Source organism: Elephas maximus, chromosome 1, assembly GCF_024166365.1.
Source record: "Elephas maximus indicus isolate mEleMax1 chromosome 1, mEleMax1 primary haplotype, whole genome shotgun sequence".
Lineage (NCBI taxonomy): Eukaryota > Metazoa > Chordata > Mammalia > Proboscidea > Elephantidae > Elephas > Elephas maximus.
In genome coordinates this window covers 17540421-17555576 of record NC_064819.1, presented here as the reverse complement: position 1 = coordinate 17555576, position 15156 = coordinate 17540421, and the positions used below count along the sequence as shown (strand labels likewise).

The window sequence follows — 15156 nt, the reverse complement described above, 5'->3', positions numbered from 1 at the left end:
TCTGAGAAGGCTTCTTTTTGACCCCTGCCTCTGCCAGGTGTGCGCCTGAGAGCCTGAAGACACGCACCTTCTCCCATGCCAGCGACACCTGGATGTTTGGGGTGACGTTGTGGGAGATGTTCACCTATGGCCAGGAGCCCTGGATTGGCCTCAATGGTAGTCAGGTGAGGGCGCTGGGGGACGTGCTGCTTGTGGAGTGGGGTGGGGCTTCTTGCGATCCCTGGGTCCCCGCCTGGCCTTGTAGGATTGTTGGCTCTTATCTGGTGGACACCCCAGCCCTGTGTCCCCGTGACTCCTGAGGGATAACTGACAGAGAAGGGACTGCCACAGCAGGTCAGGGGAAGCAAGAGGTGGGCTTGCTGCTGTTCCTAGCCCTTGCCACATCCATCTGCCTTGAGGCCCCAGACCCCTGTCTACCGCCCAGGGTAGACAGACCTCTCTCTGGAGGGCGGCTAGCAGTCCCAGTTGTAAGATGGAGAGGGAAGGTGGGAAGTGAAGACCTGGGTGCTCTGCTCACCCTCAAACTTTGCACCACCCCACGGCCAGATCCTGCATAAGATCGACAAAGAGGGGGAGCGCCTGCCGCGGCCTGAGGATTGCCCCCAGGACATCTACAACGTCATGGTTCAGTGTTGGGCTCACAAGCCAGAGGACAGGCCCACCTTCGTGGCCCTGCGGGACTTCCTGCTGGAGGTGAGGGCAGGTCAGCCCACAGGAGCTGGGTGTCCAGGGGAGGGGCCGTTGCGTCTGTATGGGCGGCCCCAGGATCAGTCCAGGTGGGAAGTGACCTGTCTGTGCCTCCAGGCTCAGCCCACTGACATGCGGGCCCTGCAGGACTTTGAGGAGCCGGACAAGCTACACATCCAGATGAATGACGTCATCACGGTCATCGAGGGAAGGTAGGGAGGGAGGGGCTGGAGGGCATGGGCTGTGGCCGGACCTGCCTCCCGTAGCAGCAGGAGGGCAGGGCAGGCTGCTGCTCCCAGGGGCGGGTTCCCGCCTAGCCCCGCCTCCGTCACCCTTTTCCCCCTGGGCTCCAGCCCTCGCTGTGTGGATCAAGGCTAAACTGCCATTATGGTGTGGAGTCCCAGGTGGTCCGGCCTGGCCTCAGGGCCACGGCAGGGGACTCTGGACTCCAGAACATTCCTAATCCTTGCCCGCCCCCATTCCTCCCCGCCTCCACCCAGCCTGCAGACTCTTGACTGTTGACTCTGGGTGCCTTTGAGTGCTCGGAGCCAGCCCCACCCCTGCCAGGCCCCACCCTCTTCCTGTGGGCCGGCCTTTCTCCCCGGCGGGAAGCCCTCTCTGCTGCTTCGCCCCTTTGCTCCGTCCCGAGGGTCCCTCGCCCCGTCCCCTCTCCCCCAGCCTCCCTGGCGGATCCTCTCCGTTCCCAACGCCGGGGTTGTGTCTGCTTCGCCCCCTTCCTCCCCCACAGGCGAGCACACACGTGTCTTTACTTGCGGGCAGGGCCTCCTGAGTCACTGCTCTTACCTGCAGCCCCCGCAGCTCCGCCCACCCCTGTTACCTGATCCCTGGGTGTCTAAGGAGCTGGTGGGACTGGGGCAGGTTCGAAGTGCCTTTGGGGCTGGGGGTGAGCATTGAGAACCAGGAAGAGTAGCGAGTAGCAAGGCAGAGGAGGTTCCCTGTGCTTCCCGGCTCCTCTGACTCCACCAGGCAAGGATTGGGGTTGGGGGCGGCTTTCCTCCGCCTTTTCTACCTGGCCTTTAAGTTTTGGGGCCTGGGGCCTGTGCTTAAGGACGGTTGATGAGAGGAGAGGCCTGTGGGTCTGAGTCAGGGTGATAGCATGGCCCATGGGACCCAGCTGGTTGTGAAGGGACACCCTTGCACCCACTGTGGTACTAACAGTTCTTGGCCAGGCTCCTCTTCCCTTTGGGCCCAGTGTCTGGGAACAAAAATGATGCACCATGCCAACAGTACGTGGGCTTGTGGTTGAGGGGCTGGTGGTGATGGAAGAAAGCAACAGTTTCTAAGGAAGGGTGGCCTGGAGAACCGAGAGGAATCCTGTCTGTGGGTTTGGAGCTGAGGGGCCAGGGAAGGGACTATAGGCATGGTACTTAGGGGAGCATTCTGGAAATGGAAAGATCCAGAGGTGAGGGTCCAGGTACGTGGTGGGGTGTGAAGGCAGAGTCTGGGCCTACAACCATGGTTGCTCCTTCCTGACCAGAGAGCCTTGGACTGGCCCCTCTTCTGTTCCCAGCGTAGGCATCTCCCACAGCCCCCCAGGCTTTTACCTCCACACCGCCATCTTTTGCTCTCAGTGGGAGCCTGTGTACCAGGGCCCAGCGTTCCCAGGGGGCTGACTCAGGCACTTGATGTGTTTCTGGGGCGTGTGTCTCGAGCTGGCGCCCTGGGTCACTGCCACAGCAGAGGCAGGCAAAGGGAGGGTGGGCAGGGGAGTGGCTCCTCCTGGGAGGCCATCCTGGTTGTGGGCGCACCCGGCCCCGCCCTTCCGTCACAGGCTCCACTTGGCCCCGGCTTGTGGCTCCTCCACTGCCTCCGGGCAGTGTGGGCTCACAGGGCCACCAGCCCCGACTTAGACCACAGCACCTGCCCTTGGTCCCTGGAGCAGCTCAGGAGGTGGGAGGTGAGGGACAGGAGGCATGACAGCCAGTGAGGCTCTGCCTCCTTCTTCCTGGTCTCTGAGGATCTCTGTGTTTAGCTGACTGACTCTCCATGTCTCCAGGTGGCTGGCTCTCTGCTCCTGTGTGTCTCTTTGGGTCTGGGCTCGTATGTGTGGGTTTCTCTGCTTCTTAGCTTGGCTGTCCGCTCTCTCCTTATCTGTTCTTCTGTTCAGCGTCAGATTTCTTCTGGCTGAATCTGTCTAGTGTTTCTGTTTCCTGGACCAAAGTCTGGGAGAGTCCTTGCCTCAGCTCTGACCAATTCCATAGGCTCAGTGCTTTTCAGGGTACCAGCGGTGGGCAGAGAAAGGACACCCAGACTTACTGTGAGCTGGGCTTGTGGGGCTCTGTCTAGCCTCTGAGGGGCAACTGGATGACTGCTCTTTCCTAGGGGTCTTTGGATGCTGGCCTGGCTCGCAGCACAAAAACAGAACTGGTAAAGGGGGCAGGGATTTTAAAGTGCACCTAGGGCCCTTCGCCTGGCCTGGCCCCAGTAGCCTTTTGCTTCCTGTCTATGTATATATCGGGGAGGGGGAGATCAGGGTTGTCCCTCGAGGCCAGAGGCCACCTGGGATGCCAAGAGGGAGGTGGGTGGGGGACAGTATTTTGAGCAGAATTTTAAGACAACATTTGTGCAACCATTCCTGCTCTGTCTCAGGCCAGGACTGGGACGAGGTACTGAGATTTCCAGAGTCTGGCCCCCAACAGAACTGGGGTAGCTTTAGACAGCTCTCAGCCCAGGCCTCAGTTTCCCATTTGACAGATGCTGCTTCACACCTTACCTGCCCCAGAGCACTGCTGGGGAGGCCCAAGGGCAGCAGGAAATAGAAGTTTCAGCAAGGAGGTGCTGTGCCATCTTTTACTCCCCCAGGGGCTCCCCATCTGTCTTTGCCTCCCTGACTGCCGGACGGTGGGCCTGGTGGTGCCATGGAGACCCAGGCCTGTCGTGGAGGGGGAGAGGGTGTGGTCAGAGCAGGCAGGTGGGAAGGGCTGGCCTCAGTACTCTGGTTTGCTGGCACCTCAGCCCCATGGGGGGCATGTGGGCCGTGAGATATAGCACTGGTCATCTTGGAAGTTAGGCTTGAGCTGTGTCGGGAGAATGCTGCTTCTGGGGGTACAGTTCCCATGGGGTCTCTTTCACTTACACATACTGTGCCCTCTGGCGCTCCCCCCGCACAAGCAGGCATGTTCTTAGAAAGTGGTGTTGGGACTCCCAGCAGTCAGGGGGACTCTTGCCACTGCCAGGCCTGTAGTACAGGAGAGTGGGTTTGGGGTTCCTTTTGCTCTTGGAGGTAGCCTCTGTGTGAGGAGTTGGCTGCACTGGCAAAAGGAAAGGGGCGGAGAGAGTGACCTCTGGCAGACCTGGCCCTGGCCAAGAGTCCATTCCACTCTGCACAGCATCTGCGCTTTAGCCGCATTTCCGCCCAAGTTAATGAGCACCTCTGAAGGGCTGTGGAGAGCATGGTCCATGGTCGAGGCCCTGGGGGTGGGTGTCTGGGCGGGAGATGAAGTCCATCTGGTTGAGTCCACCAGGGTGATGGAAAACATCCCACAGCCAGGCGCTTCCCCCCACCCTCTGCCATGGCTTTCATGGGGTCCTCGACCACTGTGGACCCTGCGTGCACGGTGGGGAGACTTTTCTCTCCTCTTCGGAATGGGCCTGCAGTTTTCAGATGGGCTCTATCCTAGGGGTGTTGCCCTGGTTTTCCTTCCCTTCCTGCCCATCATGCCCTGAGGCCAGGGTAGGAATCACGGACCTGCTGTGTCTGGGGGTGGGGCCAGGCCAGGCCACAGTGTTTACAGGGGTCTGGACTCCCAGCCCTCCCCCAGCCCATCTCAGTTCCCTGGGGAGGGCGCACTGTCATAGCGGGCCATGTCCCCTTAGCAAGTACTGCTGTGGGTGCTCTGCATCACCTCCTCCCTCCTTTCTTCCCTCCCTCCCTGTCCTCCCCCAGCCCCTCCCAACTGGGACTGACTGCACGTCAGAGGAGTGCATTCCTGCCTTAGTCCCCCTCTGCCCTCGCTCTCAGAGACACAGGCATCCCACAGCTTCTGTGTCTAGGGGGTCAGATGGGTTCTGTTCTTTCCCACCACCTCTCCCCCCCAACCTCATCCCAGGCCCTGGCTTAGGTGGCACCAGCAGGGGTTTCATGTTTGAGGCCAGAGCGTGGATCTTAGGTTCCACAGTCCAGCCACACAGGGAGGACTGGTCTTCTGGACCCCTGTTTTAAGACAGACTGGAACCCTTCTGGAGTCCCTGGGTGGTGCAGTCAGTGAGCTTGGTGACTAACCGAGTTTGGAGTGGAGGTTCAGGTCCACCCAGAGACACCTTGGAAGAAAGGTTTAGAGATCTACTTCTGAAAACGCAGCCATCGAAAACCCCGTGGAGCCCAGTTCTACTCTGAGATGCATGGGGTCACCAGGAGTCAGAGTAGACGCAATGGCAGCTGTTTTTTTGGAGTACCTTCTCAGGAGCCGGGTGGGTGGTGAAGGTCCCAAAGCCCTGCCAGGAGGTGTGTAGAAAGCCCTGGCTATACCTAAGCTGTTGAAGGGGAGGCTGGGGTTGCCCAGAATGTTTCCACATTTAAAGGCCTGTATGCAGGAAGTGGATAGCAGCTGGAGGGCTGTGTCCCAAAGCAGTGCTAAGGCCCATGGTGCTCCCTTGGACTCCTGCATCTCTTACAACTCCAGGAGCTGGGCTGGAGTGTGAAATTGGGGGACCAGAGGAGGCCAGGGGCCAGGCCTGGGCTGGGGAGGAAGGAGGCAAGGTGTGACTGTGAGAAGGGAGCTGGCCCTGCCATCTGAACACCTGGGTCTGGGTTCAAATCCTGGGTCTGCTGTGATCTTTCTGATAACTGTAGGCAGGTCCTGTCATGTTTGAACCTGTTTGCTTATTTGTGAACTGTAGGAGTAACTGTCTGACCCCCCTGGCTACTGCAGGCTTTTGGCACACAGCGGGCACTCTGGGGGGAGTGGCAGGTCAGAGCTCTCCCTCAGTGTTGGCGGCCGCTGGGAAGGAGGCGGGCTGATGGCCCACAGCCCTGGCCCTATGCCCTTAGCCCTCCACTCCTCTTCCGCCAGGTGGTCAGATACTTGGTGTGAAAAGGGTCCCGCTCCTGGGGTTGTCCCCCTCACCCTGGCGTTCACTGTCTTCTTTGTTGGGCAGGGCCGAGAATTATTGGTGGCGCGGACAGAACACGCGGACACTGTGTGTGGGGCCCTTCCCTCGCAACGTGGTGACCTCCGTGGCAGGCCTGTCAGCCCAGGACATCAGCCAGCCGCTGCAGAATAGCTTCATCCACACGGGGCATGGCGACAGTGACCCTCGCCACTGCTGGGGCTTCCCAGACAAGATTGATGAGTGAGTACCTACCAGGCAGGGCCGCCGCCTGATTTCTCCACCTGGGGCTCTCAGGCTTAGCAGCCCCTCACCCCACACCCGGGCTCTGTCTGTGTCTCTTCACCCCTCCTCCTTCTCCCCAGCCCCCTACCCTGGCCTGTCTTCCCCCCAATTCCTCACCTAATTCTTGGGAAGCTGTGTAACAGAGACAGCTCAGTGGACAGTCAGGATGCTTGGCCTGAATCCTTCTGTTCAGAAGTTTGAGCAAATCTCTGAACTCCTGAAGCTTAGTTTTTTCATCTGTAAAATGGCTTGTGAGAATCCTATAAGAGAAGCGTTGTGAATGTACTCTGCAGATTAGAAAGCACCGCACAAGTGCTGGGGTTTGTTAGAGAAGCTTTCCCACTGAACTGGCTCCAGAGGGCTCTTCCCAAGTCCATGTTCCTGAGGCCGGTGTGCCAAGAGGGGTTTACATCTGTAGCCCCCAGCAGCCTGTCCACAGAGGGGAGCATGAGCCCTTCCTTTGAAGCTCCTAGCCTTCATTCTGCCTATTGCCAGGCTTTTGGCCAATATGAGGCCCTCTGCCCATGATTGGGGCGGGGACCTTGGAAGCTGGGGCGTTGGCATTCACCTGTGGAAGATGCACTGGGTGCCCTGGACACCGTCACACTCCCACCTGGCCCAAGCTGGTTTGGGTGCTGACCTTTGGCCATGACACACATGAGTCTCCATCTCGTCAGCCACCCTTCCCTCTCCTGACTGTTCTGTCGGCCCAGAGGCACGGATAGCACACTTGGCTGCCCTGGGGTTTCAACTCCTGTACAGCAGTTGACCTGTGAACAGGGGCATGTTCAGGTGTTTTCTCCCTTCTTCCTACACTTGTGTATTTATCTGTTGTTTTCTCTGTAATTGTATGCCTCTCAGCACTCTCCCTGCTTCAGCACTGTCAGATTGGGGGGCGGGGGGCGGGTTCCACGTGCTGGAACTCATATGGGCTGGGAGGAGGAGGAGGAGAAGGAAACCCTGGCAGGCTAGAGTGACCTCCCGGGTGGAATCGGTATTTCTGCCCTGGAACGGTGGTCTGTAGGCATCTGTGGAAAGTGAATAAGCAGAGCTGCCCTGTTCTCGCTCGCTCTCTGGCTCTCTCTCTCTCTCTCTTTGTCACCCTGACCTCCTTGCAGGTTCCCAGCCTAGCCATGGTCCCCCAGCCCCACACTCGGCTCTCATTTCTTCCCTCATCTCTTAGCATCCTTCTGTTTCTGAAGCCCACGTTCTAGAATGGGGGATGATGGCAGAATGGGATGTTGGTGGGTATAGGTGCCAGGCAGGAGGGCCCCAGGTTGGGTGCTGGTGGTCAAAGCTGGTGCTGGGGCTAGGGCTAGGGGTGGGAGGTGGCGGGGCTTTCTTTCCTTATCATTTCCCCTGAAGTCCCCTGCTGACAGCACTAGAGTCTGCAGAGGTGAGCCTCTGGGTCAGGCTCAGGTGGGAGGGAGCTGTGTTTCCAGAGCCAGGGGCCCCTGTGAGCAAGAATGCCCAGTAGGGAGCGTGTTAGGTGCCAGCCTGGCCACCCCACTTGGCTTTGTACCTGGGAGGGGCTGCAGCCTTATTTAAAAAAAAGGCTGAGATCATCGGGCCACCTGTGTTCTCAGAGGATCCAGAGGAGAGGAGTTAGTCACTTCCTGCAGGCCCCGCCCCAGGGTGCCACCTTGCAGCTCCACATACCAGGCCTCCATGCCCTGCTGCTAGCCCAGGGGAGTCCAGGTCTCTGACCTCTGCACCGTTTCTCCTGCTGACCTCTCTGGACCCCCAATTCTGCCCCGAGAATTTTGGTCAAGTAGAGCCTTCACCCTCCATGCCCCCACCCACCAAGAAGCTGAGCTCTGGGAAGGGGAGGCGTATCTCTCTTGCCTCACAAGAAGCAGGTGAGGGAGGCGAGGGCCTTGGAGAGTTGGGGTGGGAGTGCAGATACCCTCCAGTAGGAGGCGCCAGTGCCCTCTGCCCCACTCCTGGTGTGCGGGGGCCAGCCCAGCCCCATTCCTCCAGGCTTTAATCAGCCCCAGTGACTAAGTCCCAGATACCGGCAGTGGGGCAGGGGTTGAGGGTGATTCAGGAGCAGGGCGGGTGGGGAGGAAGCTGCCTCTGCCCCCAGCCCTGCCCCTATCCCTCCTCCTGCCCACCATGACCAGAGGGCAACTAGCCTGCTGCCTCTGGCCCAGGCCCTCTGGGGGGGCCAGGCAAGGGAGGACAGAGCAAGTGCTGGCAGGTGCCTGGAGTATGTATCTGGACCAGCCTCCCCCACCCTCTGATGGGTGCTGTGGATGTGTGGAGGGCCCGCCTTTCCCTGTGGGATGTTTTTGGTGCCCCCGCAGTCCTAGCTTGGCAGCCTGGCGTTGGGTGTTCTTTCCCTGCTTCACTCCTTGGTGCCTTCCCCTGCACGTACCCTAGGTCAGCAGAAGGGATGCAGATTGGGGGCTGGAAGCCTGTGCTCAGACCCCAGTCTGCCACTCAGTTTCCCAAAGATGAGGGGCTTTGGGGGTGATCCCAGGACACACTCAGGATTCCCTTTACTGCCTGACCCCAGGGACAGGCTTCCCTACTGTCACCTCCACCACTTCCCTGCACTCTGACCTGGTTCTCTCCCCTCAGGCTGTATCTGGGAAACCCCATGGACCCTCCTGACCTGCTGAGTGTGGAACTGAGCACCTCCCAACCCACCCAGCACCTAGGAAGGGTGAAAAGTAAGAACCGTCCTGACTCCCTGGGGTCCCCCGTTCACCAGCTGCCCCGGAAGGGCACAGTCTTCTCAGGCCACCCTGAGCCGGTTGGTCTGGCTCTGGGACAGTGGGTCTAGGCAGCAGGGGACAGCTGTGTCCCTGGCTCCTGCTTGACGTGGGGTGGAAGACCAGCAGCAGCTGTATCCGCCGAGGTGGGCATCGTCGCCGGTCCTGCGTCAGCCCTGCCGCCTCAGCTCTCCTCCGCCCTCGTCCTCGCCTGCACCCGCCGTGCTCAGACCCTGGCTTTCCTCACCTCCCCTAATCCTGCTTTCCTCTCCGGAGCCAAAACCACCCCCCGGGCCTCATCGTGCGGGGAGCCTCATCCCTCCTCCCGGATCCTGTGCCTGCCACTCCGGAACAGTTTGCCCCATCCTGCCCGCCCATTGCCTACCATTGCTGTTGGGTTTGTTCATTCACTTGCTATTCACTGCTCTCTCTCTCTCTTTCTCCCCCCTCCAAACTCTGCCCTTGCCTCTTGTCCGGCTTTGTCTTCCCTCCCCGCCCTCTGTCACTCTCCTGTCCTCTCTGCATGGCCTTTCTTGCAGGGGAGCCTCCACCTCGCCCACCTCAGCCTGCCATCTTCACTCAGAGTAAGTGGGGCTGCTCTGGATGTCTTGGCCCCTGCCCCCGCCCCCTCTCTCCTCTCGTTCCGCTTCTCCTCCTGGAAGGTACAGAGCCCTGGCGGCTGGGCGGGAGGGGAGCGGGTGTGTGCTCTGAGCTTGTGCTGCTGACCTGGCCCAGCAGGCCTGTCTCCCCCCACCCACCCTACAAAGCCTGGGCTTCTGCAGCAAGTCCCAGCGCCCACCTCACCTGCGTTCTGGCGGTGCCTGGCTCGCTGCACTGCCTTGGGGGCCTGCAGAGGCTGTGTCTGGGCTTCATGGTGGCTGGTCAGGAGCGCTGCCCTCCCCAAGGATGCTCCTGTCTCCCGGGTTGCTGGGGGATGGTCCACAGCCCCATGCCAGCACTAATGGTGTGTGCGGTGGCGGGGGAGGCAGGGGTCACTAACCAGGGCCCAGGGAGGGGGTACTTGGAGTTTTGTGTTGATGAAAGGAACCTTAAGACAGGTGAGGGTGCAGTGTTCCTGCTCCAGCCAAGCAAGGTGGAGGCAGGGACTCCCCTGCCCAGGTCAGTGCAGACAGCGCCCAGAGCAGGTTCTGCCTCCTGTGTGAATGGGGTTGGTGTACACTGAGAACCTTAGCCAGTGAGAGCTGGCATCCGGGGGAACTGGGCTGGGGAGTTGGTGGGAGATACTTGGCTATGTTCCCCACACTGGACCTCCCCACTCCCTTGCCCCCCTGCCTGATATGGCCTCCCTGTTGGGGTCTTCCCTTCCATCACAGAACCAACCTACGACCCAGTGAGTGAGGACCAAGACCTCCTGTCCAGCGACTTCAAGAGGCTGGGCCTGCGGAAGCCAGGCCTGCCCCGAGGGCTGTGGCTAGCGAAGCCCTCAGCCCGGGTGCCGGGCACCAAGGCAGGCCGCAGCAGTGGGGGTGAGGTCACACTCATCGACTTTGGCGAGGAGCCTGTGGCCCCGGCCCCACGGCCCTGTACACCCTCCCTGGCACAGCTGGCCATGGACGCCTGCTCCTTGCTGGACAAGACCCCGCCCCAGAGCCCCACACGGGCACTGCCCCGGCCCCTGCACCCCACACCTGTGGTGGATTGGGACGCCCGCCCGCTGCCTCCGCCACCCGTCTACGATGATGTGGCCCAAGACGAGGATGACTTTGAGGTCTGCTCCATCAACAGCACTCTGGTGGGCACTGGCGGCCCTGCTGGGCCCAGCCAAGGCGAGACCAATTATGCCTTTGTGCCGGAGCAGGCGCGGCTGCTCATGCCCCTGGAGGACAACCTGTTCCTCCCACCCCAGGGTGAGGGCAAGTCGCCCAACTCCGCCCAGACTGCTGAGATCTTCCAGGCGCTGCAGCAGGAGTGTATGCGGCAGCTGCAGGCCCCGGCCGGCTCGCTGGCCCCCTCACCCAGCCCGCTGGGTGACGACAAGCCCCAGGTGCCCCCCCGGGTACCCATCCCCCCACGGCCCACCCGCCCACGTGGGGAACTGTCTCCGGTCCCATCAGGCGAGGAGGAGATGGGGCGGTGGCCCGAATCTGCCTCTCCTCCCCGGGTCCCCCCTCGGGAGCCCCTGTCACCACAAGGCTCAAGGACCCCCAGCCCCCTGGTTCCACCTGGCAGCTCCCCGCTGTCACTCCGGCTCTCCAGCTCACCTGGGAAGGCCATGCCCACCACCCAGAGCTTTGCCTCCGACCCCAAGTATGCCACACCCCAGGTGATACAGGCACCTGGGCCTCGGGCTGGCCCCTGCATCCTGCCGATCGTCCGTGACGGCAAGAAGGTCAGCAATACCCACTACTACCTGCTTCCTGAGCGTCCCTCCTACCTGGAACGCTACCAGCGCTTTCTGCGAGAGGCCCAGAGTCCTGAAGAGCCAGCCCCCCTGCCTGTGCCCCTGCTGCTGCCCCCACCCAGCACCCCGGCCCCTGCCGCCCCCACTGCCACCGTTCGACCGATGCCTCAGGCCGCCCCAGACCCCAAGGCCAACTTCTCCACCAACAACAGCAACCCGGGGGTTCGGCCGCCATCCCTGCGGGCTGCTGCTCGGCTACTGCAGAGGGGCTGCCCTGGGGACGGGTCGGAGGCTGGACGGCCTGCAGACAAGGTCCAGATGGTGAGTGCTGGGCCTGGCTGCAGGCAAAGAGGGGCAGGGCCCAAGGGACCCAGAGGAACGGGCCCAGGCGGTGCTGACTGGGGTGGGTGTGCCCAGCTGCAGGCCATGGTGCATGGGGTGACCACAGAGGAGTGCCAGGCTGCCCTGCAGAGCCACGGCTGGAGTGTGCAGAGGGCTGCCCAGTATCTGAAGGTACTACTACCTCCTGCCTGCTCTGGCTTCCAGGGACCCTGAAGGCTGGCTCTGCTGCTGCCATCACCCCCATCCCCTGGCTCTGGCTCTCTGCCCCACCCTAGTCTGGTGCCCCTTGGCCCCGGTGTGCCCCATGGCGCCGTCCTCTGCCCCTCAGGTGGAGCAGCTCTTTGGTCTGGGTCTGCGGCCGCGGGGTGAGTGCCACAAAGTGCTGGAGATGTTCGACTGGAACCTGGAACAAGCCGGCTGCCACCTCCTGGGCTCCTGTGGCCCTGCCCACCACAAGTGAGTGGCCCCACACCCTGCCCACCACGAGTGAGCGGGCCCCACACCCTGCCCCACCTGCAGGTCCCAGAAGGGCTGTATTCCGAGCACCCCACACTGGGAGAAGTCTCGGTGCCCAGCAGGCCAGGAGAGGCCAGGGGCCCAGGGCTTCCCAGCTGGTGGGAGGGAGGAAGGGCATAGATGTTGGGAAGCAGACAGTTCGGGTTGAAAACAGTTTCTTCTAAACAAATTTATTCAGAACAGTAGGTTTCAAAGTTTTTAGCCACTTGGTTAAAATGAATTCACGAATAAGAGAGTTGGAGCTCCTCTGGCTGAAAGGGGGCCGCTTCCCTGGCTCTTCCCATAGTGCCCCGAGGAGACTCCAAGGAGCAGCAGTGAAAACTCAGTTTTAACAAATATTTCTAACTTCTTTATGGCATATTTCTGTTTAAAGTGTAATTTAAAATTCTAATGTCCTATAGGGTCGCTATGAGTCAGAATCAACTCGATGGCACTGGGTTTTTTTAATGCCTTTTTAAAGGAATGTCCAGTTCACCCAAAGAAATTCATTACGTCCTTTCTGAAAGACGTTTTAAAATCTGTATTTATAAGTAGCATACAATAACATATAAATAAAACCAGAGCTGTTGCCGTCGAGTCGATTCTGACTCACAGCAACCCTACAGAACATGGTAGAACTGCCCCATAAAATTTCCAAGGAGCGCCTGGTGGATTGAACTGCTGACCTTTTGGTTAGCAGCCATAGCTCTTAATCAGTGTGCCACCGAGGTTTCCAAATATATAAAATAGTGTTTATAAATACGTATGGGAAGACTTGATCACGTCAGAAGTGGTGAACCATGGTCAGACAGGGTAAGTTGCTAGTAGGGTGTGGGGTTGGGGAACGACAGCTGTGGAGCCCAGCAGCCTCTAGCCGGTGCTGCTCACTGAGTGTGACCTTGGGCATGTTTCCTCATCTAGGTAGCTCAGGTTCCTCCTCTGTAAGTGGTGTCTGAATAGTGCCTACCTCGTAGAAGTGCTCAGAGGGGCCAGTGATAGATGTGTCTGTCGCTCGACACACCAAGTGTCTGGCACACAGCACACAACCACTAAACGTTAGGCTCTCCAGGCTGTTCTTAACTAATTTGCATTAAAAAAAAGCTTAGGCTTCATTGTACCTGTCGCCCTTGGATCCTCTTAACACACAAAAGTACTGCTGTCTCTAGTTTATTCCTACCCAGACAAACCAAACCCATTCTCATCGAGTCGATTCCAACTCATAGTGACCCTGTAGGACAGAGTAGAACTGCCCACAGGGTTTTCAAGGTTGTAAGCCTTTGCGGAAACAGACTGCCACATCTTTTCCTGAGGAGCGGCTCATGGGTTCGAACTGATGACTTGTTGGTTACCGGCCAAGCACTTTAATCACAGGGCCACCAGGGCTCCTAGTTTATTCACAGCTTAATGAAATTATTGCCTAGTGCTACCAGTTTTCAACCAATTTGCCTGGCACCAGGAGGCACTGAATCCTTTGTGGCCCTGTAGTGCCCACCCTGGATATTCTATAATCTGTGTCGGCCTCAGTTGATGGAGGGACTTTTTGGCTGTTTTCCGTCCTTTAGGCGCTGAGACTGGAGAGCCAGAGAGTCTTGCCTGAAGGAATCACTGGAGGCCATCCATGCGAAAAGGGTGGGGCGGTGCCCCTGCCCAGGCCTGGAGGACCTGCTGCCACAGGGAGCAGAGCGAGGCCAAGGCAGCAGGAGGCTGGGCCCCGCCTTGCCCGTCCTCCGTCATCAAGCACTGTCCTCACGCACTTCTGTGGAGCCCTTGGTGGCCAGCCACGGCGTGGGAAGGGGCTCTGGGTGCTGCTCAGTGGGCCCTGCTTGCTGACCAGCCTGTGGGTCCCGTCCGTGACTCTGGCTGGAGTGGTGCCCCTAGGCCCTGCCCAGGGGACCAGACTGAAGGGAAGCCAGGCCTGCCGGGGAAGGGAGGCCATGCTGGATACACAGAAAGGAGCAGGGCAGGACCCTCTGCCAGGGCATCCCTGGCGGGCAGTTAGGGTGTCAGATGGCCTGTGGATCATGGCCTGGCCATGGACATGTTATGTTGTCTGGTCTTGTATTTTGTGCCTGGAAATAGCCCGAGGTGGCTCAGAAAGCAAAGGTGCCAGTCTGTGCTCTGGCAGGGACCAGGGCCCAGGGCCCCGGGGTTGGAGAGAGACCAAGGGGGGCAGCTGCCCTGGAGGGATACCAGTGCTTCTTCTCTGACCCCAGCTCTTACCCTTGTGCGATTCGGTGTTTCTCCACCAGCCTGTCGCCAAAGTTGCCGCCTCAGCTATTGACACCTGCTTCTTCCAGAGAAATAAAGTTAGTTTCTATTTTATGTTACTTCTTTGTACCAGCCTGTTTCTTTGCCCCTTTGGGAGCAGCTTGAGGCCCTTTGCAAAGCTCTCCAAGTCACCGCCTGTCCAGGGCAGCAGGCCATTAGCGCCACCTGGAGGCAGAGGGGGGAAGTACAGATCTGGGAGGCCTTATGGGGCCTCTGTTCCAGAAAACCAAAAAAACCAAACCCTTTGCCTTTGAGTCAATTCCGACGCCTAGTGACCCCGTGTGACAGAGTAGAACTGCCCCATAGGGTGTTCTAGCCTGTGATCTTTATGGGAGCAGATCCCCAGATCTTTCCCGCAGAGCCGCTGGGTAGGTTCGGACTGCCAACCTTACGGTTAGCTGCCGGTCGCTTAACCATTGCACCACCAGGGCTCCTTATAATTTTTTTACCAAGCCCCTTTGTGTTCTGGTTGTGTCTATGTAGATTTAATTTATATTTCTCTTACGAATGGATGAGCAATTTTTTTTTAATTGTGGTAAAAATATACCAAACCTTTGCCGATTCAGCAGTTTTTACATGTGTAATTCGGTGTCATCGGTTACATTCTTCATGTTGTGCTACCGCGACCACTATCCATTTTCAAGCTGTTAGACCACCACGAGCAGAAACCCAGTGCTCATTAAGCAAAGTCTCCCCCGCCCTCCCACACCTGGTAACCACTAATAGGCTTTGGTTTCTATTATTTACCTATTTCATGTGAGATCATACAGTATTCGTCCTTTCGTGACCGACTTACTGAGTGAATGTTTTTAAAATAAGTTGACGCATTTGTATTTCCTTTTCTGTGAGCTGCCTATTAATATCCTTGGCCCATTAGAAAAAGTTAGATTGTTGAGCTGTCTCTTCCTGGATTTCAGGAGCTTTTTTTTT

The 15156-nt window shown here is 58.9% G+C and overlaps 1 protein-coding gene across 14 annotated transcripts in view; it reads left to right on the top strand.

Annotated features, from left to right (window-relative positions):
* TNK2 (tyrosine kinase non receptor 2) overlaps positions 1-14262 on the top strand; it is a 28792-nt gene extending 14530 nt beyond the window's left edge. For 2 of the 14 annotated variants that reach the window (XM_049879339.1, XM_049879319.1), the window contains exons 7-16: positions 38-164; positions 547-693; positions 805-899; positions 5806-6000; positions 8626-8717; positions 9299-9421; positions 10094-11442; positions 11539-11634; positions 11792-11919; positions 13521-14262. In XM_049879339.1, coding sequence (XP_049735296.1) covers positions 38-164; positions 547-693; positions 805-899; positions 5806-6000; positions 8626-8717; positions 9299-9421; positions 10094-11442; positions 11539-11634; positions 11792-11919; positions 13521-13527 — 2359 coding nt within the window. In that variant the 3' untranslated portion in view covers positions 13528-14262. Of the gene's footprint in view, positions 1-37; positions 165-546; positions 694-804; positions 900-5805; positions 6001-8625; positions 8718-9298; positions 9422-10093; positions 11443-11538; positions 11635-11791; positions 11924-13520 lie in introns of those variants that run through there. The other 12 variants (XM_049879408.1, XM_049879358.1, XM_049879425.1 and 9 more) reach the window with 8 other exon arrangements.
* The last annotated feature ends 894 nt before the right edge of the window (positions 14263-15156 follow it).